Source organism: Lissotriton vulgaris, chromosome 3_1 (genome assembly GCF_964263255.1).
Source record: "Lissotriton vulgaris chromosome 3_1, aLisVul1.2, whole genome shotgun sequence".
Lineage (NCBI taxonomy): Eukaryota > Metazoa > Chordata > Amphibia > Caudata > Salamandridae > Lissotriton > Lissotriton vulgaris.
This window is the reverse complement of record NC_141689.1, coordinates 1,231,255,332-1,231,282,129: the sequence shown is the minus strand read 5'-3', so window position 1 is coordinate 1,231,282,129 and position 26,798 is coordinate 1,231,255,332. Positions and strand designations below refer to the sequence as shown.

The window sequence follows — 26,798 nt, the reverse complement described above, 5'->3', positions numbered from 1 at the left end:
GGTGGCAGACAGTGTCGAAAGCCGCGGAGAGGTCTAGGAGGATGAGGGCCGCTGTTTCTCCGTTGTCCATCAGGGCTCGGATGTCATCAGTGGCAGCGATGAGGGCGGTCTCGGTGCTGTGGTTTGCTCGGAAGCCAGACTGCGAGGGGTCGAGGGATCCATTCGTCTCGAGGAAGGCGGCCAGCTGCTTGTTGACGGTCTTCTCGATGACTTTGGCTGGGAACGGGAGGAGCGAGATGGGGCGGTAATTCTTGAGTTCGGTGGGGTCCGCCGTAGGTTTCTTTAGTAAGGCGCTGAGTTTGGCATGCTTCCAGCTCTCCGGGAAGGTGGCGGTGTCGAAGGAGGTGTTGATGTCCCGCAGGTGGGGTGCGATGACCGCGTCGGCCTTGTTGAAGACGTGGTGAGGGCAGGGGTCGGTCGGAGATCCGGAGTGGATGGAGTTCATCATGTGGATGGTGTCTTCGGTGCTGATCGTAGTCCAGGTGCGGAGGGTGGTGGTGGAGGGCGGTGGTTCGGTTGTGGCGTGCGTCGGTTGAGTGCTGAAGCTGTTGTGTATGTCCGCGATCTTGTTGTGGAAGTAGGAGGCGAGAGAGTTGCAGAGGTCTTGCGATGGGGTGATGTTGTTGTTTCCGGCGTTGGGGTTGGAGAGCTCTTTCACGATGTTGAAGAGTTCCTTGCTGTTGTGTGCGTTGTTGTCCAGCCGGTCCTTGAATGCAGTTTTCTTAGTGGCGCGGATGAGTTGGCGGTGCTTCCGGGTGGCAAGCTTGAGGGCGGTCATGTTGTCCGGTGTTGGTTCCCTTCTCCAGGCTTTCTCGAGGGCTCGACAGTTCTTCTTGGAGCTCTTGAGTTCGTCGGTGAACCAAGGGGCCTTCTTGCTGCCGGGTCTGCTAGGCGGGGTCCTCAGTGGGGCGAGTTCGTCCGCGCAGTTGATGATCCACTTCGTGAGGTTGTCGGCGGCCTAGCTGGGGTTCGCTGAGCTGGCGGGGGGGTGCTGGCTCAAGGACGCGGCGAGCTGGTCGGCTGTGATCTTGTTCCAGCTTCTTCGGGCAACCGGTTGCTGGTGGTGGTGGATCGTCGTTCTTCTGAAGGTGAAGTGGACGCAGCTGTGGTCCGTCCAGTGGAGTCCAGTGGCGTGGCTGAAGGCGATGTGTTTGCTGGATGAGAAGATGGCGTCGAGTGTGTGTCCGGCGAGGTGGGTGGGGGTGGATACCAGCTGCTTGAGTCCGAGGTTGGCGAGGTTGTCGAGCAGGGTGATGGTGTTGCGGTCGTTGTTGTTCTCCAGGTGGAAGTTGAGGTCCCCCAGGAGGATGTAGTCGGCGGAGGGGAGGGCATGTGGGCTGATGAAGTCGGCGATGTCCTCGCTGAATTGTGTGCGTGGTCCCGGGGGTCGGTAGATCAGGGTGCCTCTGAGGGTGGTCCTCGGGTCGGTGCGGATCTGGAAGTGTAGGTGTTCGGCAGTTTTCAGGGTGTCGTCGGTGTTGGTGGTGATGTGGATGGTGTCCCTGTGGATGATGGCGATGCCTCCTCCCATCTGGTTGGCGGTGCGGTCCCTCCGGGTGATCTTGTAGCCCTCTGGGATGGCGATGGCGATGTCGGGCGCTGAGGAGTCGTTCATCCAGGTTTCCGTGAGGAAGGCGACGTCAGGAGCCGTGGTGTCGAGGAGGTTCCAGAGTTCGATGGCGTGCCTGTGGATGGAGCGGGTGTTGATCAGGATGCACTTGAGGTGGTTGCTGCTGGTGATCGGCTTGGTGGGTGCTGGTGTGGGGCAGGTCCGGATGCAGGTGAACTTGCAGGCGTTGCAGCTGAAGGGTCCTTGGGTGTGCTTCGGGGTGGCTCGGTAGCATCCAGGGAACCCGCCGGTGTTGAGTGCGATGAGTTCGGTGGCGTTGTAGGAGAGTCGGGTCGTCATCCGTCGGTGGGGGCCAGGGGTCCTGGTGCTGGGCGCGGTCCAGTCGCGGACGGGCGCAGACGGGCTTACTTTTGGCGCGCCCGCTGCGCGTGACCGCTGCGCGTTCGCACGGTCGCCATATATGGCGAAGTGCGAGGGAGGGCGGAGCAGCTGGGAGGCGGGAGCGGGGAGGGTACAGAAGGAAAAAAGGGGCGGGGTTAGCGGCGGTGGCGGGGAGGGATGAGACAGGGGCAAAATAACAGGCAAACAGGCACTGAACAAAACAATATTACAAAAAACAATTTACTATTCCATACACTAAATACGGGGGTACAAGGCAAGAAGCAGGTCAGGCGAGCACATACCACGCCGCTCGATGGCAGGGGGCGTGGTCACGCAGCGGCAGCCGGGGCAGCGAGGCGGGAGGCACACGCAGCAGCTGGTGGCCGTGCGGCGCGGGGGGTGTCCTAAACTAGGTCACACTCACCTGCGTCGCACGGTCGCCATATATGGCCAAGTGCGAGGGAGGGCAGAGCAGCTGGGAGGCGGGAGCGGGGAGGGTACAGAAGGAAAAAAGGGGCGGGGTTAGCGGCGGTGGCGGGAAGCGGGGAGCGGGGAGGGATGAGACGGGGGCAAAATAACAGGCAAACAGGCACTGAACAAAACAATATTACAAAAAACAATTTACTATTCCATACACTAAATACGGGGGTACAAGGCAAGAAGCAGGTCAGGCGAGCACAGACCACGCCGCTCGATGGCAGGAGGCGTGGTCACGCGGCAGCAGCGAGGCAGGCAGGCGGGAGGCACACGCAGCAGCTGGTGGCCGTGCGGCGCGGGGGGTGTCCTAAACTAGGTCACCCTATTCACAGACTTAATGCGACACTCGTGGAGGTCCAACAGTGGCTCGCAGCCAATCACCTCAAACTGAATGGAAAAAAAACAGAAGTTCTCCTAATTTCGAACAAAGATGAAAACCCACAAATACTGGAATGGCTCAAAGCCTTAAATACCCTCAAGGTCTCTCTAACGCCAACGGATTCCGCTAAATCCCAAGGAATCACTCTCGATCCCAAACTGGACATGAACAAACACATCTCTAAAACCGCCAAAAGCGCGTTCCTGAACCTGAAACTCCTATACAAAATCAAACCCTTCCTCCCCCCCAAAGACCTGAAACAGGCCACGCAGGCACTTGTGCTCTCCAGAATTGACTATGGCATCGCAGTGCTGACGGGAACTGCCAAGGCGCACCTAGGACCTCTCACCTCCACCCTCAACGCAGCAGCAAGAATGGTCACAGGAACTAAGAAATTTTACCACATCTCTCCAGCACTCAAAGAACTGAAATGGCTCCCAATTGACCAACGAGCCAACTTCCGCAGAGCTTGCCTCACACATAAAGCCCTGCATACAGGCAAACCGGAATACCTGGCCTCCAAACTCAAAAGGGCGGGGCAGTCCAGGAACCTCAGAAGCTCCAACACACTACTACTCATCCCTCTGAAATCTCAGAAACGCAAAACCTCAAATAAATCCTTTGCGGGGAATGCCCTCAGGATTTGGAACGCCACCCCCCCACATCAGAATGACCGTCTCCTTCCCGCAATTCAAATCGCGACTCAAAGCCCTCTTCCTTGAACACTCTGGTGCCTAAGGAGACCCACACACCTGACGGTCGAAGTCTGTATGACTGTCGTACAGACTCTATTTCCTGCTTGTTGTTCTTGATTCCTGTCTTGCTTATTCTCATTTGCTGCATATCTGTATTTGATGTGAAGCGCTCTGATACCCTCGGGTCCAGCTAGCGCTATACAAAACTTCAATAAATAAATTAACTTGCAGCTTTTGTATTCTGAGCAATGTTGGTCTTGAGGCTTTGTGAGATGTTAATATGGAAGACAAGTGACTCAAAACTGTTGGTCATTTCCGGTGTAATGCTATCTAGATGAGAGGAAGACAGACTTGAATTTTCTGTCAATTCTTTGACACAATGTTGGTAAATTTGTTTTTGTAAGGTGAAGATTGAGGTAAGCTTTAGATGTCCTGGTTTGGATGTTTATCAGCCAGTTCTTTAGATGGTCATTATCATGTAGGAATAAAACATTTAGGGAGGGTTTTCTATTATCTGCATATTGATGTCCTTCTTGGCCATAATGGCTCAAAGGGAAACCATGTGGAGACTGAAAATCATGCCTAAAGAGAATTGAGCTGTGGGCTATGAGCCACAGGTTATGGGGATGACTTCCAATCCGGAGCTGCTAGTGAGAGAGCTAGGATCTATTAAATACTTACAACCTGAAATGGAATAAGCATCATTTTATGCCCATTTTTTGATGAGGTGGGTGTTTAATAGGACCTTGTGGTTGACCTTGTTGAAGCCTGCAGAGCGATCAAGAGAGGTAAGCTGATGGATATTCTCTACTTGAATGGAGGGTGGGTTTCCGCAGCACTGTTGCTTGAGTCCAGATTGGTAGCCCTGTCTGATATTTTTAGCCTTGGTTTTCACTTAGATGATTTTTTCCGAGACAGGAGGGTGGGTGGTTGATGATAGTTACGTATGCCATCTGGATGGATTTCTTCATTAGATACAGTATTTGTTAAGTCTTAAGAGAGTCTGTGAAGATGCAATGGTTGAAAGAGCCATAGATGATTTTGAGGTGAGGGTCCACAGTGTTGCCACTGAGCTCTTTTATTACAGTTGCAGGGAAGAGGGATGTCATTGTCATAAGATGTTACTTCTAGATTGGAGGAGAGTAGCTAGGTCATCTGTGGAAAGGATGTTGAAGGTGGTCATTCCAGTCTGTGCAGGTAGAGATTGTACTAATGATTTTTCATGGATCCAAGTTGATGTGTTGCAAGATTTTTTTAAATCTTGTTTGCAAAGAATTTGTTTATGAAAATTCATTTTGCTCTGGAATGATGTAGAAGACTGTCTAACATGGGGTTCCTGAAGTTATGATATGCTGAATTGCAGATCGTTCTATCTTCCAGGATTGTATCCTGGGGCTGAGCAGGTGTGAGTCCAGTCAATCCTAGGGCCTATTGGGACTTCTTGAAAATCCAAGTCTTCAACTTCTTGCAGAATTCAAGAACTGAGGAGGAGGCTCCTATCTGCAGTGGCAGGTTGTTCCACACTTTAGGAGCGATTTAGGAGTAGGCTCTACTGCTGGATCTTGTTTTCTGTATGTGTGGGATGTGCGCACGTAGGAGCCCGGACCAGCAAAGGTGCCTGGAAGGTTTATGAAAGCAGATGCAATTGTTGAGGTATGCTGGACAGGTGTTATGTAGCGCCAAGAAAGGGTGGGTGAGGAGTTTGAATTGTGCTTGTTTGTTTATGTGAATGCCAGTGAAGCCCCTTTAGGTGTGGTCTGATGTGAATTCAGCATGGGAGTTGACAGTGCTTCTGGCTGCCAAGTTCTGACTGGCCTGCAGCCTTCTGTTGAGTTTTTTGTTGATACAGTTATAGAAGGTATTCCCATAGTCCAGCTTGCTTGTAACTTGGGTTTGCGTGACAATTTTCTGGGTGCTGATTGGGTGGCATTTGTAAATCTTCCTCAGATTCTTCAGGATATGGAAGCATGAGGTGGTGACCACTTTGACTTAAGCAGTCATGTCGAGTTTGCTGTTGATAACAAACCTGAGGTTCTTGATGTGAGTGGCAGGGGTGGGTATCGGTCCTAACTCTGTTGGCCACCAAGTGGAGTCCATCAGTGAATTGCTCTTTTCGGTATTGTTGATGTTCAGCTATCAGCCATGTTTAGGGGGTTTGTTTATGTTTATGGGTTTTTATAGAGCACATAGCTGCCCAGGGGTTTGAGGAGCGGACGATGACAGGTGAAGCGGAGGGTTATCCAGGGAACAACTATGTCTTCAATTTTTTCTTGAAACTTATTTAATCCGTGGGCATTGTATTCCATAGCTTTGGTACTAGGTGCGAAAATGATCTTCCGCCCCATTTGGATCTCTTTATACTTGTGGTCTTGATGAGACGATCTGAGGAGGATCTTAGAGTTCTTTCTGGCACATATGGAGTGATGACTACTCTGAAAGGGACTGGACCCTTGCAGTTCATGGCTTTATGCGCTACACATAAACATGTATGGGTTTAACAGAGTCGGATTCAGGGAAGATCCTTGCATAACTCCACTGATAAGGTTGCAGGCGCTCGAGGTGTATGGTGCTAAGCTGACAAGCTGACTGACTTGGTCCTTCCAGTCAGGAAAGATCAGATGGATTGGATTCTGATGTTTTTAGTTTTTACTTTTTTATAAGAATCCCGTCATTTTCCTCTTTTGCTGTTTTTATTTTTTATTTATTGGCATTTTAGAACAATGCTACAAACATTACAAACAACAAGCCAGTTGCTAATCGGTACATAGTAATCTTTACACCTGCCTACCATGTCAATTATAAATGTAATTCCATAACAGCACCCCTTTTCCCAACAAACCGCCGTCCCCCCAGTCTCTGACCTCCCCCATGCTACTTGCGTTGATTCATAAAGACACAGATTCCATCGGCGTATCTCCAGCAGCCTCCTGATGCTCTCGGGCCCACATAACAAAAGGTTCCCAAATGTCCCTGGGCCTGGATGCTGAAGACATCAATTCCCAAAAGGTGGTCAGTTGTGAATGCCCTAATGTGATGTCTCTAGTCCAATCATTTTTAGAGAAAACCCCCTTTCGCCCCCAGTCTATGGCTACCTGGGGCTTAGCAATAGAAGTAACAGCACGTGCAGTTTATGGACTTTGACTGGCATATCCTTCACATAACCCAACAAACCATGTATGGGTTTGGCATCATCAAGCGTACCTATTGTCTGGCGAATCGTAGTAAATATGTTGGACCAAAATAATGTCAGCCATGGGCAGCTCTAAGCCATATGAAAAAAAGTAGCGTTAGCGAAACCGCATCTCCAGCAGCTTTCGTCATCTTTCAGTCCCATGTGATGCAAGCTGGAAGGTGGCCTATAAAATCTGTGCAAGAACAAAGTGGATTAGGCGAAGTTTATAGTTAGGGGATAAAGCAGTGAATTGGCAGCAGCAATAAACCCACTGGTCCTCCGTAAGTGGAATTTGAAGTTCTTCATTCCATGCCTGGAGAGCTTGTGGTTGTGTCAGAGGGGCCGATGTTTGCCTGTGATTATATATCCGGGTAATTAGTTTGCGTGGTGAATCTGATTTAAGCACGTTTTCCAATGCAAGTAGGTTTGGCAGGGAGTTTGGGAAAGTGGCATGTAAAGACAGAAATGCAGCCCAAAGTTTGTAGTATACGAAGAGTTCAGAAAAAGACACAGTCTGACCCTCCACTGAGGCCGGGGTGGCCGATACATCTACTCTGGATAGAGGTCTGCAAAAGTGCAGAGGCTCATTTTTTGTGCTAAGGCCTTGCTGATACCCTCGCCCCTGTTGGGCAGCATAGGGTTGTGGGCCAGGAGTATGGACGGGGCGTAGAGAATAGGAATGCCGGCTCTTTTCCGTAACTCATTCCACGCCCACCGCAAGGTCTCTACAGTGTCTATGCCTTCCCTGGTATGCCTGTAAGTCTGATATAAAGCGGCTTGCAGGGGGACCAGTGCCAGAGCATCCATTTCCACAGCCGCGTGGGGTTGAAAAGGAGTCTGATGTATCCAGTGGTGGAGAAACTGAGCCTGAGCACTCCATGCATACAATTGCATATCCGGGCTCCCAAGCCGCCCTGACGTAGAGGAAGTGTTAATAGGTCCCACGGAACTCGCACTTGCCCGCCCGCCCAGACCTACGAAACCAGAAGGGATCTGAGGGATTTAAAGAAGGCCTGCGTGAGGGGAACAGGAATGTTGATGAATAAATAAAGAAATTTCGGCAGTACCACCATCTTGACCAATGCTATTTTCCCAGCTAGGGAAAGCGGGAGCTTAGCCCAGGCAGTGACCTTCTCTTCCAACCATGTTATGGCGCGCCCGTAGTTCATGTCCCATATTTCTTGATATTTCTACTGAGCCATATGCCAAGATATTTCACAGGTTTGTCCGCCCATTTAAGAGGGAACTGAGAGGGACCCGGGATAGTGGTGACTGTTAAAGGAAAAATAACTGATTTGGCCCAGTTAATGGAGACGTCAGAAAGGCCTTCAAATCTAATAAATTCCCAAAGTAATGGATCAAGGTGCGATGCCGGATCAGTTACGTACAATGTGACGTCATCAGCATATAGGGAATTTAAAAGGCTCCTAGTACTAAACCCAATCCCTTTGGCGGTGTGGTGTTGCCTAATGCGTGCTGCAAATGGCTCTATCGCTGTTGCGAATAGCAGAGGGGAAAATGGGCATCCTTGCCTCGTACCTTGCGAGATACCGAACGGTAGCGACAGAAGGCCGTTTACCCGGATCCGAGCCGTTGGCCCTGTGTATAGCAGATGTATAAGATTAATAAACAACGGACTGAACCCCATGCGACTCAGAATTGCAAATAGATACTGCCATTCAAGCGTATCAAACGCCTTTGTTGTGTCTAGGAAGACTGCAGCAGCCTGCACATCAGGGTGTAAATAGTGCAGGACCGAAAATAGGGTTCTGATGTTGTCGAAAGTGGACCTCCCGGGGATAAATCCCGATTAATCTGGGCGAGCGATCAATTGGAGGAGAGGCTGCAACCAATTTGCAATCCGCTTCACCAAAATTTTCACATCCATGTTAATTAATGACAGCAGGCTATATGAGTCTAATTCATTTTCCAGCTTCACAGGTTTCAGCAAGGTAATTTTTACCACTTCACGCATTGACTGCTGCAGGATGCCCATGACCTGAGCCTCCTCATGTAGTGCTATTAAGTGCGGCGCCAGCTCTTCTGCATAAGTGTGACGAGGGGGACCCGGACTCAGGCCCCCCTGGCCTGCCTATTCATGTGTCTCCTCTCTTTACGCAACACACGGACACATGGAAAACCCCAGACGTCGTCGGATGCCGTCCCGTGCTGGACTCGGAGGAACCCTATAGCTTTAAGTGGGCGGATCCGGATCTGGGACACGCCCTCTATACCATGGTAAAACCTGTCCCTGAATCCACACAGGTGTGTCTTACACCCGGAGGAGGAGAGTGGCGTGAGGAGAGCGAGGACGGAGCGGAGAGGAGAAGGTGCGAGGAGGGAGAGGACTGGAAGAAGAGTGAGGACGAAGGCGAGTGGAGAGGGACCGAGGAGCGGAGCGTGAAGTGGAGAGACCAGGCAGACCATGAAGACCAGGGTACCGGAGGACGATCGGAGGCGGAGAGAGACTGCAGCGACACGCCAGGAGGCCAACGTGAAGGCGCATCGCCCAGCCACGCTTCTCGGGAAGTGTCGCTAGGACAGGTACGGTCTCGTTTCCTGGGTTGGGCGGGACGTAGGCGGGACGCCCCCCCCTGATCCAAACCGTGCACTTAAAACCCCTGGTCCCCCCCCTCACTTCCACCTCACGGATAGCGGGGTACTGTTGAGCACGTGTGTTCCCTCACAACCCCCCTACCCTGTCTCAGTGTTTACGGGACAACCCAGTAAAACTGGTCTTCCTTTCTTTTTGGTTCTTTCTCCACTGGATACCGGCCCGAGCGTCACGACGGCAGAAACCCGGACTACGCCTCCCAGAAGACATCGGGAGTTAAGAAGGCGGGGACTGGAACGAGAGGCCACGGAGGACGCTGCGAATCCCCTTCCTTACTACAGAGTTCCGGTGCAAAAGAGAAAACTGTATAAGGCAATAAAACCAGCCCTACCTACTACCCCTGTGTCCGTGGATTTGTTCGGTAAACCACCTGAATCCCCAAAAGTGGTGGAGAATGCGGGCATAACAGAGGACACCATCAGGGGCACAACGATGGAAGAAATTCTACAGGCGCTCGTGAAGGGTCAGGAGCAGTTGGGATGGGCGGTGGAACAACAACTCGCCGCCGCCCAATTGGACAGAGACACCTTTCGAAGCACTGTCGTGACACAGCTCGAGGGAATGCGTCCTACAGTCGACCCAGCCAGCATTCCGGTAAGAGAGAGTCGTCCACCGGCCACACCAGCAGGGATTTCCCTGCAGAAGTATGTCACCGGGGAGGATCCGGACACGTTTCTCACCAACTTTGAGAGGGTGGCACTGGCGTGTGGACACCCCCTGGAGAAATGGCCATTTTTTCTTGCGCACCTGTTGACTGGCGAGGCACAGGCGGCCTATCAAGTCGCCAATGGTAACGGACAGACCCCATATGGACAAATCAAAGTCATCATCCTAGATCATTTGGGATTAGACGTGGAGGCATATCGAGTGCGCTTCCGTAAGGAAAGGGGGCAAGCCGGGGATAACCCGAAAACTTTGTTTTTCCGCTTAAAGACAGCAGCAGACAAGTGGATCGCCCCGACCACTAGTACCAAGGAGGAGATAATGGATAAAATTTATCTGGAGCAGTTTCTTGAAGCCCTCCCCTTTGGGACACAGAGGTGGCTCCGACAACACTCCAATCTGTCAACCACCCAGGCTATGGAAATGGCGGCCACCTATGTCCGCGCACAGCCCCTTTTACATACGACGGAACCGGAGAAACCAGCCAGACCCCTCCCCAGGCCTGAACGTAGGTTGAGAGCTCCCCCTGGGCTACCCATACCAAGACCTATGGCGACAGATAACCCCCCCTTCCGGGGTCCGCAGTGTTTCGACTGTGGAATGTGGGGGCACATCGCCCGCCTCTGCCCCCAGAAACGGCCCCAGGAAGAACCCATGGATGTCAGCTACTTGCCCAAGGCCGTCATGTATTCAGCAGAGCTGGGCTGAGCCTATCACGTGAGTGTTAAGGTCAACGGTATGGTGGTCAGGGCTCTCCTGGATTCGGGCTGCAAGCAGTCAGTAATACAGGGTTGTTACGTGAAGCCCCTTCAGGTAATGCCAGACGCATTAGTGTTTATCAAATGTGTACACGGGGATGTTAAGGGATACCCTGTAGCTTACCTCCCCATTTCAGTAGACGGAATGGACACTGTGGTTGTGAAGTTTGGGGTATTGAACTCCCTTCCCGAAAACACCTTATTTTAGGAACGGACAATCCCCACTTCCTTGATCTATTCAAAGGCCGACTTCACCAGGATAGAGGGAACAATGAGATAGCTGTCCCTGCCCTGAATGCCCCTGATCCCTGGGAGGGTGATAGGAGCTTCCGCTTTGCGCAGGCCAACGATGCCAGTTTATTCAACGCCTGGGAACAAGCACACAGTGAGCAGAACAATCCCCAAACCCGATATCCGCGCTTTTTGATTAAAGAAGACCTCCTATACCGACAAGCCAAACAGGATGATCCCATACAGCTGTTAGTGCCAACATGTTTTCGGGAACAGATCATTTTTTACGCTAATACGCATTTACTTGCAGGCCACATCGGGAGTGAAAAGACCACTCAGAATGTGCTCAGAAGCTTCTACTGGCCAGGTATTTACCACGATATAAAATCACACTGTCAGACCTGCGACCTCTGTCAGAGGAAAAATACCCAGAGACCCCCAGCAGTACCACTTCAACCCCTGCCCATAATTGGAACCCCTTTTGAGAGGGTCGGTATGGATCTCATCGGACCGTTACCAGCGACAAGGAGGGGATACAAATATGCGCTGGTCATAGTGGACTACGCCACACGCTTCCCTGAGGCGTTTCCCCTGAAAACCCCCACTTCCAGGAACATAGCGAATAAATTTATGGAACTGTTCTCACGGGTGGGGTTTCCCAAGGAAATCCTCACCGACCAGGGGACCCCGTTCATGTCGAGGGTCATGAAAGAAGTATGCCACCTGCTTGGGCTCCTCTGGCCCTGTATGTCATCCGAGGCCAGAAGCAAAGCAGTTTAGGGTGCTCATCATTTGAGATGCTGTACGGGAGACAACCCAGGAGCCTCCTGGACATGACTAAAGAGGTGTGGGAGACCGAACCAACGGGAGAAACCAGAACCCTGTTGGAGTATAGCCAAAACTTAAAGAATAAACTGGGTAAAATACGCGAGCTGGCCTTTGCCCACCTGGAAGAGAGTCAAAGAAAACAACAGGTTCATTATGATAAGGGGAAAAAGTGGAGACAACTCCTTATTGGCGATTGGGCCCTTGTTCTCCTGCCCTCGCCCTCCAAGAAGTTTCAGAACGAGTGGCAAGGCCCGTACGAAGTCACAGAGACAATTGGGAAGACCACCTATCGCTTGCGCCTGAGTGGGAGGAAAATCCAAATATTTCATATTAACCTTCTGAAGAAGTGGCTGGGACCAAAACCAGCGGCTTCCAATCTGGCAACCCCGATTGAGAATACTACCGAGACCACGCTGGGTGAGCTGGTTATTAATGATGAGTTGTATCAAGACGAGCAGGAGGGACTACAAGAGATCCAACGCCCGTTTGAACCGGTCTTTTCCAACCTCCCCGGCATGACCCGGCTCGCAGAACACCGGATAGAGACCCCTGTTGGCGTCACTGTCAAGCAGCGCCCGTACAGGATACCAGCAGCCAAGAGGGAAGCTATAGGGAGAGAAGTAGACGAGATGATCAGATTAGGAGTAATCCGACCATCCCGAAGTGAGTGGTCCTCACCCATAGTAATGGTGCCGAAACCTGACGGCAGCAGCAAGTTCTGTATGGACTTCCGGGCTTTAAACGCAGTGTCCTCCTTCGACGTGTATCCTATACCCCGGATCGATGAGCTCATTGAAAAGCTGGGGGACTCGAAGTACATCAGTACCCTAGACCTGACCAAAGGATACTGGCAGGTACTCTTGCGGGAAGAGGATCGAAAGAAGACTGCCTTCGCTACACCAGACGGGCTTTATGAGTTCAATGTCCTCCCGTTCGGCTTACATGGTGCCCCTGCCACCTTCCAGAGACTGATGAACGAGGTCTTACGGGGACACCAGAGATATAGCTCGGCGTATCTCGATGATATTATCATCTTCAGTCCATCGTGGGATGAACACCTACAACACCTACGGGTCGTACTCCAACAGCTAAAGGACGCCGGACTTCATGTCAATGCGAAGAAGTCCAGGATAGGATTTCAAAAGGTCAAGTATCTGAGATACTTGCTGGGGCACGGGGCCATAGAGCCGCAGATCGAAAAAGTGAGAGCCATTGCCGACACCCCATTCCCCAAGAACACTAAAGACATGAGGGCCTTCTTGGGGTTAGTGGGCTACTACAGGAGGTTTATCCCTGCGTTTTCAGATGTGGCAGCCCCCTTGACGGACACCTTAAAAAAACACCATAAAAGACCCGACTTCCACAATCCGTCGCCAGCCATGTGGAAGGCCTTCCAGACGCTCAAAAGAGCCATCACAACGAGCCCTGTATTGACATCTCCGGACTTCTCGAGGCCATTCATCCTGCACACGGATGCCTCGGACTTTGGCATTGGGGCCTTTTTGTCACAGGACTCGGGGGAGGGGGGTGAAAAGCCCATCCTTTACATCAGCAGGAAGTTGTTCCCTAGAGAGGTGAAGTATCCCACTATTGAAAAAGAGTGCCTCGCCATACGTTGGGCGATAGACAAACTGCGCTATTACCTGGAGGGGCATCCGTTTGTGTTATATACTGACCACGCCCCACTGTTATGGATGAGCAGGAACATCTCCAACAACCCGAGGGTAATGAGATGGTTCCTTGCCCTACAGCCCGTCCGTTTCCAAGTCCGCCACAAGAAAGGGACTGGCAACGTCAACGCAGACTTCCTGTCCAGGTTTCCTCTCCCCGATCGGGAGAATCCTAGGGTGGAGGTGTGTGACAAAGGGGGTCCCGGACTCGGGCCCCCCTGGCCTGCCTATTCATGTGTCTCCTCTCTTTACGCAGCACACGGACACGTGGAAAACCCCAGACGTCGTCGGATGCCGTCCCGTGCTGGACTCGGAGGAACCCTATAGCTTTAAGTGGGCGGATCCGGATCTGGAACACGCCCTCTATACCACGGTAAAACCCGTCCCTGAATCCACACAGGTGTGTGTTACACCCGGAGGAGGAGAGTGGCGTGAGGAGAGCGAGGACGGAGCGGAGAGGAGAAGGTGCGAGGAGGGAGAGGACTGGAAGAAGAGTGAGGACGAAGGTGAGTGGAGAGGGACCGAGGTGCGGAGCGTGAAGCGGAGAGACCAGGCGGACCACGAAGACCAGGGTACCGGAGGACGATCGGAGGCGGAGAGAGACTGCAGCGACACGCCAGGAGGCCAACGTGAAGGCGCATCGCCCAGCCACGCTTCTCGGGAAGTGTGGCTAGGACAGGTACGGTCTCGTTTCCTGGGTTGGGCGGGACGTAGGCGGGACACCCCCCTGATCCAAACCGTGCATTCAAAACCCCTGGTCCCCCCCCATACTTCCACCTCACGGATAGCGGGGTACTGTTGAGCACGTGTGTTCCCTCACAACCCCCCTACCCTGTCTCAGTGTTTACGGGACAACCCAGTAAAACTGGTCTTCCTTTCTTTTTGGTTCTTTCTCCACTAGATACCGGGCCGAGCGTCACGACGGCAGAAACCCGGACTACGCTTCCCAGAAGACATCGGGAGTTAAGAAGGCGGGGACTGGAACTAGAGGCCACGGAGGATGCTGCGAATCCCCTTCCTTACTACAGAGTTCCGGTGCAAAAGAGAAAACTGTATAAGGCAATAAAACCAGCCCTACCTACTACCCCTGTGTCCATGGATTTGTTCGGTAAACCACCTGAATCCCCACAATAAGTCTAATAGAATGCATTGGTTAGACAGTCCGACCCAGGGGCCTTGTTCATTGGTAAGCTCTTGATGACCAGGGTGACGTCCTCCACAGTGAATGGGATGTCCAAATATTCCGGAAGCCTCTGACCCAACCAGGGTAGCTCCTGTGAATTAAGAAAGGGTAATAGGCCCTCTGGACAAGATTCTTGTGTAGTAGTGTATAGTTCAGAGTAAAAATGGGAAAACTCATCTAGGATGTCTCTCTGGCCTCTAATTACAGACTGTTGTGTACCTTTCAGCTCAGTTATATAAGCAGTGGACCTTGGGGCGCGAATCATCGCCACCAGAGTCCTCTCCGGCCTGTCCCCCTCCCTGTATTTATTTATTTATTTATATTCTTATAATGCGCCTGAATCAGCCCCGAAGGGGTATCTCCGCGCGTAGCTTCTGTAAGGGTTGAAAGAACTTATTAAGGGGATGACAGTGTGGGAAGAAGAAGTAAATTAATCTAGGGTAAATAGGTATGTTTTTAATTTTTTCCTAAAAGAAAAGAGATTAGAAATTTGTCTCAGCTGTGATGGGAGGGAGTTCCATAGCAAGGGGCCTTTGAGAGAGGGTGCCCGGCCTCCCTGTCTTGCTCTGGTAACTTTGGGTACCTGCATCAACATGGTGTTACTGGAGCGCAAGGCACGTCCAGGAGAGTAGGGGACAAAAATGTCTTTTAAGTATTTGGGACCGGACCCATGAATGCACTTATCCATTATGCAACAAAGTTTGAAGTTGACGCGTTGTCGCACTGGGAGCCAGTGAAGGTGAGAAAGGAGAGGGCGTGACGGGGTTCGGGGTTCGGGGGGGGGCATTCAAGATGAGTCTTGCTGCGGTGTTCTGCACCACCTGCAGTCTGCACAATTGTTCTTGATTGGCAGAGATGAGTAGACCATTGCAATAGTCTACCCGTCCAAGAACTAGTGCTTGTACCAGCGTTTTCCTGTGGATGTCTGGCAGGAAGGGGAAGATGCGCCGTAGGAGACCAATTACTCGGAAACACGTTCCCGTTACTTGACTGACATGATCTTTTAAAATCAGTGTTTGGTCCAGGCGCACTCCCAAATTTTTGATGGTCTGTTTGGGCGCAGGGACAGGTCCTAGCTCAAGTGGCCACCAGTCCGGAGACCAGAGCAGGGTGGCCCCTCCAAACAACATGACTTCGGTTTTAGTCACATTGCATTGGAGGAAGTTCTGGGCCATCCAACCTGCCACAGCTCTCATACCATTTTGAAAGGATTGCATGACTGCAGGTGTGATAGTTTGGAAGGGAAACAACAGCTGGGTGTCATCAGCGTAGGAGATTGGGGAGAACCCGTAAGATCTTATAATCTCCGCCAAGAGGGCCACATATACGTTAAATAACGTGGGGCTCAGGCATGAGCCCTGTGGCACACCCTTGGTGAGCTTCCTACAGATAGATTTATGGGAGCCTAATTTGACACCTTGTTGCCTATCTGCAAGAAAGCTTTCAAGCCACGCAAGGGCGGTCCCTTTTACTCCCACTCCCCTCAAGCGGTCGAGAAGAATTTTGTGCGACACCGTGTCGAAGGCAGCGGACAAATCCAATAGCACCAGAATCACTGAGCTCCCCCTGTCAAGTGACATTCTGATGTTATATGTCACTGACAGGAGGGCTGATTCGGTGCTATGGTTGGGCCTAAAACCAGATTGTGAGTGGTCTAGGCCGCCCGCTGCCTCGATGTAATTAGACAGGTGTGCGTTGACATGTTTCTCGGCCAGCTTGCTGAAATATGGTAGGAGGGAGATGGGCCGGAGGTTGGAAAGCTCCGTCCAGGGGAGAGCCGCGTTCTTACGGATGGGGTTCACCACCGCTCTTTTCCATTCAGTTGGTACATATCCCTTCTTCAAAGACTGGTTAATTACATCTTGAATGTGGGGGCCTAGCAAGGTACTGAGGGAAGTTAAGGTTTTAACAGGGATAAGGTCATCCGGGGACCCGGATTTTACATGGGTCATTAATGTGAAAAGCTCTCTATTGTTGATAGGAGGGAATGTAGTCAGCGCGAAGTTGGTGTTTTCAGTGGGAAGGGGGGCAGTCAGAGTGTCATTGTCTGTTTGAGATGCTAAGATTTTGTCGTAAATGGATTCTATTTTATTTTCAAAGTATAGGGAGACTTCTTCGCATAGACTTTGTGAGAAGTCATCTGGACTTACACAAGCCATAGGCTTGACAAATGTCTCAAGAATCCTATAAAGTTCTTTATCTTCTGGCCTGGGCATGTTTCCCTAAAAATGTAACTTTGTTGTGCGCTTCCTCCTGAAATTCAAGCATTTTCTCTTTCAGAAGGGCCACGGTCTTGTCATAATTAGAGGAATAAAACTGTGTTTCCAGCTCCTTGATCTGATATCCTAATGTTGCAAGCATACCCGAATAGCCTTCAACACGCCTTCAATTACCCCTAATTACCGTCTTAAATGCTTCCCATAAAGAGGCCTCAGTATCAACAGATGCAGCATTAAGGGTTAAATAGTCATTGCTATCCTCCTAATTTCTTCCTTAAAACCTCATCTAAAAGGGCATCTGGCGGTAATTGCCATGTAAACAGACTTGGAACGGAGTTGGGAAGCACTAAGCGCATAAGACATGGCACGTGATCCAACTGGGATCTAGGGAGATGTGAGACCTCACTGGTCCATGTAGCCACATCACGTTACACCAACCAGAATTCTAATCTTGACCACACTCTAAGGTGCTCAGATATACACATCCCCTCCATAGTTTGTGGGTGATTACGTCTCCAAATGTCCACTATGTCACTGTCTAAAAGAATGGCACTCAATGCAGCGCTAGCTGATGAGTGTAATGTTCGAGATATCCCTTTCTGATCAACTTGTCGTTTAGGATTGTATTAAAGTCCCCACCCCAGATAATGGTTTCACAGTTTGCCGCCATCACTCTGGCCCATATATCTTGAAAAAAACTAGGAGAGTCAAAATTGGGGCCATATACTGCAACTATCACAACTGGAATCCCACCTAGAGTGCCCATTATTATGATGAATATACCATCTGAGTCAGTTTGTAATTCACTTTCCTTCCAGTCAAGACCCCGTCTGACCAACATGGCCACCTCTAGATTAATTTGAGTAAACAGATGAGTATACTGAGCCCCATCTACTGTGCTTCAGCCTGGGAGAGGGTGGAACATTTAGATGCGTTTCCTGTAACACGCATATGTCTATGTGATGTCTTAACAAATATGAGTGGACAAGCCTGGATTTCCTGCCGTCGTTCAGCCCATGGATGTTCCTTGTTAAAAAATTTAAATTGGTCATATGACGGCTAACACAATATAGTGTAAAATTACAGTAGGAGCAAAGCACAGTATAATGATTGGTGGCACCCAGTGACGGTAAGCTGAACTGTATAGCAATGATCTGGCAAACAACATAACATGAACACCCCCTCCCCCCCCAAACCCACCTTCCGACTCCAACCCCCCCAATCAGGTTGTAGAAGACCCGTCCCAAACATCTCTAAGAAGAAAACAACAAGAGGAGCTCTCACATAGGGGCACAGTACCACCAGCGTACTCCCCTGCCAACACAGACTGGTCAAGAAAACTGCGGAGAGCTGTGCCTATCTCACAAGAAGTTTAAATGATCTCGCACATAATAACTAGCAGTTCGGGATCATATTCTGCTGTACAGCCCAAAACAGTGCGGGACCTGTAAGTCCCAGCCCAACTCAGCCCACTGTGTAATCAGCCATGCAAGGCTCATAAACGTTTTAAGTGAGAACAAACTCCATATCAGGGAGAACTGGAACACAAAACTGTTAAAAAAAAACTCCAAACATAGTAAGAGTCTCACAAGCCCCAACCATCTCAGTGCATAGCAGCTCCAGCAAGGGATGTATCAGGGCTGGAGCCTCATCAGTCATTGTCACTCAGCCGGGCTTCGGCGGGGTCGGCAGAACTGGAACTTTGTTTGGACTTCTTCCCACCAATATACTTAGAAATTTGAGGGAGAACTTGGCATCCGTGAAGAAATGTGCGGATCCCTTTTGAGTGACTTTAAGCTTGGCGGGGTATAATAGCGAATAGGGAATCTGGGCCTGCATCAGAATTCGTTTAGAAGGTAGAAACTCATGCCTCGCCGACTGCACAGCAGGCGTGAAATCTGGATAAAACGAGCTATTGTTACCTTTGTGCATGGTAGTCCCCTTCCCTCGGGCCAGGAGCAGGATAAGATCTCGGTCCTGGTAGTTCAAGATCCTGGCCAGGATAGGTCTGGGTGGAGCTGCGAATGGTGGCTTGGGACCTAAAGCATTGTGCGCCCGCTCCACTGCGAATACTGCGGATAGGTTTGGAACAAAGAGCTCACAAAGTAAGTCTCCTATGAGGGTCTCCATCTTTGCGATGGCTGTCGTCTCTGGTGTGCCAGTAATTAGCAGGTTATTGCGGCGGTACCTAGCTTCCAGATCTTCGTTCTTGGCCCGAATGATGCCTAACACTTTATCCTTATGCAGTAACTGTTCCTTGGAGTCAACTTGGAATTCATGGAAGTCAGAGGCCCGGGTTTCAAGCACATCGAGCTGGGTCTCGTGCAAACCCACCTGCGTTTTGACAGCATCCAGTTGGGAAGCCAACGCATCCAGCTTGGTATCTATGTTCCGAGGCTAGATCTCATCTCGAGCATTAGGGTGCCAGATCCTCTCCTCTGTCCTCTATCCGCTGTCTGCGACTCTGGCGGCCTCTCCGCACCGGCCTCTGGGTCCAACTCCGTGAGTTTTGTGGTTCTCCTCTGGTCGAAGGCCAGCTTTGGTTGCTTTGCATTCTGCTTGCCCATGGTGCGCTCAGGTGCCGCTGAGGGCTCCTGCAAGGTCCTTCGGCCAGACGCGGCGCAGGCAATCCACGTAGAGGGGATCAATCGCTAAACAGTTGCACCAATGACCCGCCTCCCTTTACTCCTTAGACATGAGGGGGGCCAACATGCAACATAAGCCCACAGTTCTGTTTATGGGGTGAGCAGCGGTCCAATGTCCAGGTCCTATCCAGCCCAAGTCAGCCACTCCAAATCCAACTCTTCTTGCACTTATACTGTACCAGGCATGGACCCCAGATTGCGAGCACCCATGCAGGCTAAGCACACTCTCCAGGCTCAGCAAATCTAAGTGCGTCCCCACAGCTGGAGTCAGCAACGTGCCATGCTCTCCTGTGCTTGCCCTATGGTACACGCTGCCACTGAATACTGCAGTGCACACACTGCGGTCTCACCGCTATGGCCGCTTTGCTCACCGCAGAAATGTGTGACCGCAGGGACTCAAAATGGCACTCAGGTCCCGCGTCCAGCTCCAATCAGCCCCGCTAGACAGACCTCTTTTGGTCCACCTTAAACAGTGTCTCTGCACGCACCTCTGGCAGCCCGGGGTCCCAGCGCTGCCCCTCGAGTCTCAACTATGGGGCGGAAAGCCAGCCAGATATCCACATGGCCTCTGGATCTGCGTTGCCCACATGTGCACCCCAACGCTGTCTGTCGGCCGAGCCCAAGGACGCGCAACCCAATTTTTACTACGGGCCGGCCCCTCACCTCTTCAACTCTGACGATCTATACTGACTTCCCGGTCTCAGAGGCAGCCAGCTATCTCCCACGCAGAGCACGGCCCTCTCTGCAAGGATCGCCGCAGGGTCGATTTCCAGTGAAGCCAGCCTGCACAACAGTGGCTCCGGTATGCGCGGCCGGGCACACATCCGCCGGGGTTCACCCCTCTGCTCCAGAGCCGATCTCAGGGGTGTATGTCAGCTCACGCGGTTCCCGGCATACCAAGCTGTTTTGGGGGATGTGTTTTGCACAGCAGCAGTTCTCCAGACACATGGATTGATGAAGGTTTAGTTCTCGGCCGGCGGAGCTCATTTAGCTAGCGGCCATTTGCCAGCTCAGCAGGCCAAGCCCCCCTGCTTTTTGCTTTGCCATCCCAGGCCTTGCATTGCAGTACTTTGACGTCCTTTTGAAGTTCCAGAGGGCATTTGATGCGTATACCTTATTTAAATCTACCGCCAAGGGAAAGCTGTGGCTTTTAGCCAGACAAGTTTAATCTGGAACATCTTTTTAGCTCAAATCCACTCATGTCCCTATTTGTCCATTTAACCCATGTCTTTCCATAAGGCTGCAACTCTTGTAAAGAGTTCTATGCAGCTAGTCACCAGAAGAAAGAACATTGCCCTTTTATTTTTAAGCGAGTTCGCTAAAGGTGAGAAAGGGCATAAAAGTAAAGCTCAACAGGGAGGAGAGTGGGCTATGAAGTGCATGGCTTCATGAGTGATGCATAAAATGTCACCCACAAAGGTCTAGTCATTGACAGCAAACCGAATGCCTTTAATGCAAAACTCATCTGTATCCTTTTGCCCCAGTACATTATGTTGCAGTTTTGTAGTTTTGTATTTTTTTTTAACGATTGTTTTTGGGGTTTTTTAAACAGGGAAACAGGATGAACAGATCCAAAAACTATGAGGAGAAAAAAGATAAACTAACAATGGTGGTTGTCGAAAGTCCGACAAACAAGGTCCACTGATTGTTCACCATAAGCAATGAGACGTCCGCATTTTACACAATTCATCCTGACTCGTGCAAATTGGGGACGTATATCTGGTGGTGAACTAGAAGTTGATGGTGCTGTCCCAGATGTGCTTGGTACAGCTGGTGGTTCAGGAACATTTTGATGTAGCTTTCTCATCTCCTCTCGTGCAAAGTTGACAGGATGGCGTGTCAGCAAATGCTTCTTCATACTCGCTGTCCCACACAAGTATTTTTTGTTGGGGTTTCCTCTAGAGAGGACCGCTTTGCAGATTTTGCATGTTACATTGGTCGCATTCGCCTTTTTTTAGTCCAGGTGGGAATGTGAAAAACTTCCAGACAATAGATGAATACCTCTCTGGAGGGAGAGGTTCTGGAACAAATTCCTGAGTGATAGACTCTTCAGAATCTGATGAAGAAGGTGGATTTGTAGCCATTTTGAAAATGATGTGGTCAATCAGGTGTGCAATGAGAAAAATACAGCAGTTCCTCTCAGCAGGTCTTTCCCTAAGAAAAGGTCTATAAGAGTGATAAAAATTGGTGGGGTCCTTCAATACTTTAAATAGGAAGTCTAATGAACCAATCAAATCTCTTTTTTTGTGGTCACATGGGGTACGCGTAGGGTGCGCTCACCCAGCACGCACCCAGCTCGCCTTCGCGAAATTGCATTTAAAAGTAATGTGCTTTTTTTGAAAGTTAAAGAATATTATTTTTATAATTACCTCAGATAATGTCTTGTCTTAATATTTATATTAAATATATATATATAAGTTTTTGAACATTAAAAATTTTTGCGGGAGTCGCGCACCCACTGCATCCGATATGCATATGACGTCACGCGCTACCACGTGTCCGTCACGGCGCGTAATACCTACATCTCGCGTATGCGCCAGAAGTCGCGTACAAGTCGCAAAGCGTCCGCATTGGAAAAGTCTTACTCGTCGCACACCCTACGCGGATCCTATACAGCAATCCTAAAATGGCAGACACGTTTCGCGCAATGAACGAGCAGGGTGCGCTTTGGGTGCGCGACTCCAAAAAAAAAGGAAAAAAATAATTAACAAAATTATTTAAGTACATTTTAACCAATATAAAAAAATTAAAAATAATATATTTTTATTTATTTATTTATTTTAAATATGTGTAATATAATTTAAAAATAACATATCCAAAAATAAAAAGATTAAAAAAATGTAGTTAAAAATATAAAATATGTATAACTATAAATATATTTTAAAATTATAATTTCAAAACCTTTGAAATTCACTAAAAAAAACATAGGTTGTAGACATGTTATAGTTAGGAATTAACATTTAAAAAACCTTCAAAATTCACTGAAACAACCATAGGTTTAGTGGTTTTATAGTTAACTGGACATTTCACTCGTACAAAACCATTGAAATTCTTCCATTACACTTAGTTGTACTAGCTATAACTTGCGCGCCCGCAATCCACTGCTGATGATGTCACATATTACATCATTCATGACATGGTCAATGACATCACTGATGACATCATCCACGTGACAATCAGATGCACCTCATCATACACTAGTATAACCTGTCAACACTAATTATAAAATATGGAATACCATATTTCAAACCATTGACACACCAATACAAGTCTCTAAAAACGTACTCAGTGATTCCTACATCTACACAAACATCTAAACACTTACTTGTAAATTCACTCATACATGCTAGCAAAGATCAATTTAAAACTATTAAATATGCTTAAACACCTACATCGACATTACACACCAGCACACATCCTCTTCTCTCATGCAGTCATCCTACTCACATATGCAAACACTTGATCATACTTACATTTACTCAGCTATACACTTATACAAACACCACTTTATTTATTGACATAAATAGTAACTCATACTTAGTGTGTTATAAAATCACTATTACAAGTATACAATTTTCAATACAGTCACTGATACAAACCCTGAGTCTTATGTATACTTATTTATAAACAACAACTGTCACATACAGTGCCTTTTATATTTCTACTTTGTTGGATATGTATCATTGAGAAATATATTTACTCATTACCACACCCATAAAGAGATTCAGTCACCCAAACAAGTGTTTCCACGTGTAGTCTTAACCTCATATACCTACTAAATCAAATATTTACACATCTTTGGACAGTCACACACCTCCAACTCAACCACACACACACATTCACTATCCCATACAAATACTCACTTAACTAATTAATACTAATATAAACGTTCACACACCTAGTAACCAATTTATGTAGTAGATTACACAACAAGAGATAAAGTGAAACAGAGATCCACACAATTGAATCACTATCTCATATATTTAGTGAGACACTTTAAATTAGTCGCTTAAACAGTCAATCACAGTGCTACTAAATCCTCCATCGAGACACTTATACATCCACTCATTCTTCAATGCAGATTGCTATATATATAATACATGTTTAATTATTGAACCAAACAACATTCACTGGATGATGTCATCAGTGATGTCACTGACCATGTCATGAATGATGTAATATGTGTCATCATCAGCAGTGTATTGCGGGCGCGCAAGTTATTGTTAGTACAACTAACTATAACGGAGGAATATCAATGGTTTTGTATAAGTGAAATGTCCAGCTAACTATAACAACCCTAAAACCTATGATTTTTTTCAGTGAATATATATATATATATATATATATATATATCTATATATCTATATATATATCTATATATCTATATATATATATATATATATATATATATATATATATATATATATATATATATATATATATATATATATATATATATATATATATATATACACACACACACACACAAGTGCCATGAAAAAGAAAGTATATATACAATACAAAAGATCACTGAATGTCTAGGTCTCATCATTCTCTCAAGAAGTTGGAGGGTTCATAATCTCTACAGGGTCATGAGTTAGAAAGGTGGGATGTCAACCATTGTTCCAGGTGGCAACTTGTCGTGCAATTTCTTCATACTCATTCAACCCCTGTGCTGTGGTGTCAAGAATATGTATCCATTTGCATTCCCCGAGGGTCAAGGTATTGACAAAACTCCCTCCCCTGGGATTTAAGCTCACTTTCTCTACAACCCACCACTTCATACTGTCAGCTGAAGTTCCAAATGTGGAAAAATGTGCAAATAAGAGTGCCCCCTGGACCTTGCATCTTATCCTACTACAGTGCTTTAGAATGTGTGTTTTTACCTTCTGTGACGTTTGTCCGATATACATAAACACGCAGGGGCATGTTATGGCGTATACCACCCCATGGTGTTGCAATTGGTTTGATCTATGACAATGTGAGTATAATCATTGTGTGTAAAACTCTTGTTTCTTTGGCATGGAACGTGCTTTACATCGCCCATATTTAAAATGGCCCTTGACAGGTGGTATCTGCCATAGGGTGGAAGGATTTGTTGTAATAGATGTAGGGAATAGGGATTTAACCACATGGTCCCTTATGCTTTCCCTTTCTTGAAGGTGTGCACAGGCGGGTTGGGGATGCCTACATCCTCGGCCACAAGGTGCCAGTGATGGTTGATCATTTTCCTGACCTCAGTGCTCTGAGTGCAGAACGTGGTTACACAAATCATGCGTTCCTGTTCCACAACAAGTCTTTGTTTGGGTTCCTGAGGAAATTCCCTGTGGCAGAACCATGCTCATTTGCGAGCTTTCTTCAGTAGACTCTTCGGGTACCCCCTCTCTACTAGTCTGGCCATGAGACCCTCTGATTCATTAAAAAATCTTGTTTCTTGGTACAGTCCATAACCTGAGAAACTGACCGAACGGTAGATTATCCCTAAGGTTCCTAGGGTGATAACTCAAAGAGCGTTAAAGCGTGTTCCTTTTGTTCTCTTTTCTGTAAAGTGAGTCCTGAGCCACACCGCAACTGAGTGGCTTGCTGGGGGGGTGAATTCGCCCTCAAAAACCTGGAAAGAGTGATCCGCCAGGAAGGATTTAAACCAGGTGATGGCATTTCCTGAAACTCCTAAGTTGGTAAGTCGGTGTATTAGTATGTTGTGTATGTTGTTATTTACAGTGTTGAATGCGTCACTTAAGTCAAGGGGGATGATTGCTGCGGAGTCTCCTTGATCAAGGATCTTCCTGGCCTCTTCAGTTACCGTGAGAAGGGCGGTATCGGTCCCATGCATGGGACGTAATCCTGTCTGGGAGAGATCGAGCAGGTGATTGATCTCCAGGAACTCTACCAGTACTGAGTTGACATATTTCTCCAGGAACTTGCTCAGCCATTGTAAGAGGGAGATTGGCCAATAATTACTAGGGTTGTCTTAGTCTAAGTTAGGTTTTTTCAAGAAGGCCTTAACCATGGCGCGTTTACAGGGGGGGAGGGACTATGCCGGAGGAAATGGAGGCATTGAGCAGGTCAAGTGTGGTGGGAAGAATGTTGCCAATAGCTGGCAGCAGGGCACGTGAGGGTGCCGAGTCTTTGGGGGAGCCCGATTTTAACTGGTGCATAATGGGTTCTAATGTGGAGGGTTTGAGAAGGGAAGGGTATCCAAGGTGGCTGAAGGTCGAGTTCCGCATTTGGGGGATTAGCGGGGGTTATGTCAGGCTGGGTGAGTGAAAAGAAAGTGTAGATTGTTAGTATTTTTTGGGAGTAGAACTCTGCAAGGTTGTTGCAGCGGGTTTGTGCATCGCTAGTGTTAGGTGGCTTCTCGGAGTTTGAGGAGAGTTTTTGCGATTCAATAGATTTCTTTGGGCATGAAGGCAGCTGCTTTAATGTTTTCTTCGAAGAAGGTTGATTGGGATGTTTTAATGTTATTTTTGTAGGTTTTTATTGCCTCCCTGTATGCGATTTTACTGGAAGGAGAATAGACCAGTCGCCATTTCCTCTCTAATTTTTTACAGTATCGTTTCATTTCCCGTAATCTGGGGGAATACCAGGGTGCAGTTGCTGCGCTGCTCTTTGTTTCGGAGCATTTTATGCAGAGCACGGAGTCTAGGGAATTGTAGATCCAGCTATTGTATTCCTGGTTGGCTAGAATGGGATTAGAGTTATTGGGTGGCCATGAGGTTTCAAGGGCCGTCAGCCAACAGTCCAGGGGAAGTTTAGACCAGTCCCACTCCCTGCGAATGGTTGTGTTAGTGGGGAAATGGGAATCAGGAGGTAACCCAGGAAAGAGGGATCAGGAAATGATCCGACCACGGAATCGGGGAAGGGGTTCCCGCTGTGAGGTTTGCATAGTTACTAAAAACAGGATCGAGTAAGAGGCCTTTGGTGTGGGTGCGGTTGAGCATTAATTGTTTAAGTTGTAATGCGGAGAGACTCATAGTCATTTCTGTGGCAATATGATCCGAGGCATCGCCGAAGTGAGTGTGAAGTTACACAGACTACATGCCAGATTGCCTATGATAGAGGGGAGGGTGTTTAGAAATTGTCCCAAAGCCCCAGTAGGACAATATATAAGTAGCCCGGAGAAGGTACTTGTGGGGAAGAAATCGATGGCAAAGGAGAGACTTTTGCAGTCTTGTATCAGGTTCGGAGAGCAGCGGCACCTATAGCAATCCTTATAGATGACCGCTAGGCCTCCTCCGCTGCCCTCTTTATGCTGTTCTCTTTGTATATTGTATCCCTGAGGGAGGGTCTGGATGAGATCCGGTTCTGACTCA

At 48.7% G+C, this 26,798-nt stretch overlaps 2 protein-coding genes across 3 annotated transcripts in view; both read left to right on the top strand.

Moving 5' to 3' along the window:
- Positions 1–26,798, top strand: part of PRKG2 (protein kinase cGMP-dependent 2) — an 898,053-nt gene that overhangs the window by 248,209 nt on the left and 623,046 nt on the right. The window lies entirely within an intron of this gene.
- Positions 8,910–24,850, top strand: LOC147727697 (uncharacterized). The gene is made up of 3 exons (XM_086962753.1): positions 8,910–9,218; positions 13,695–14,148; positions 24,648–24,850. Exons 1-3 carry the CDS (start codon positions 8,910–8,912, stop codon positions 24,848–24,850), a joined length of 966 nt encoding a protein of 321 aa, XP_086818879.1.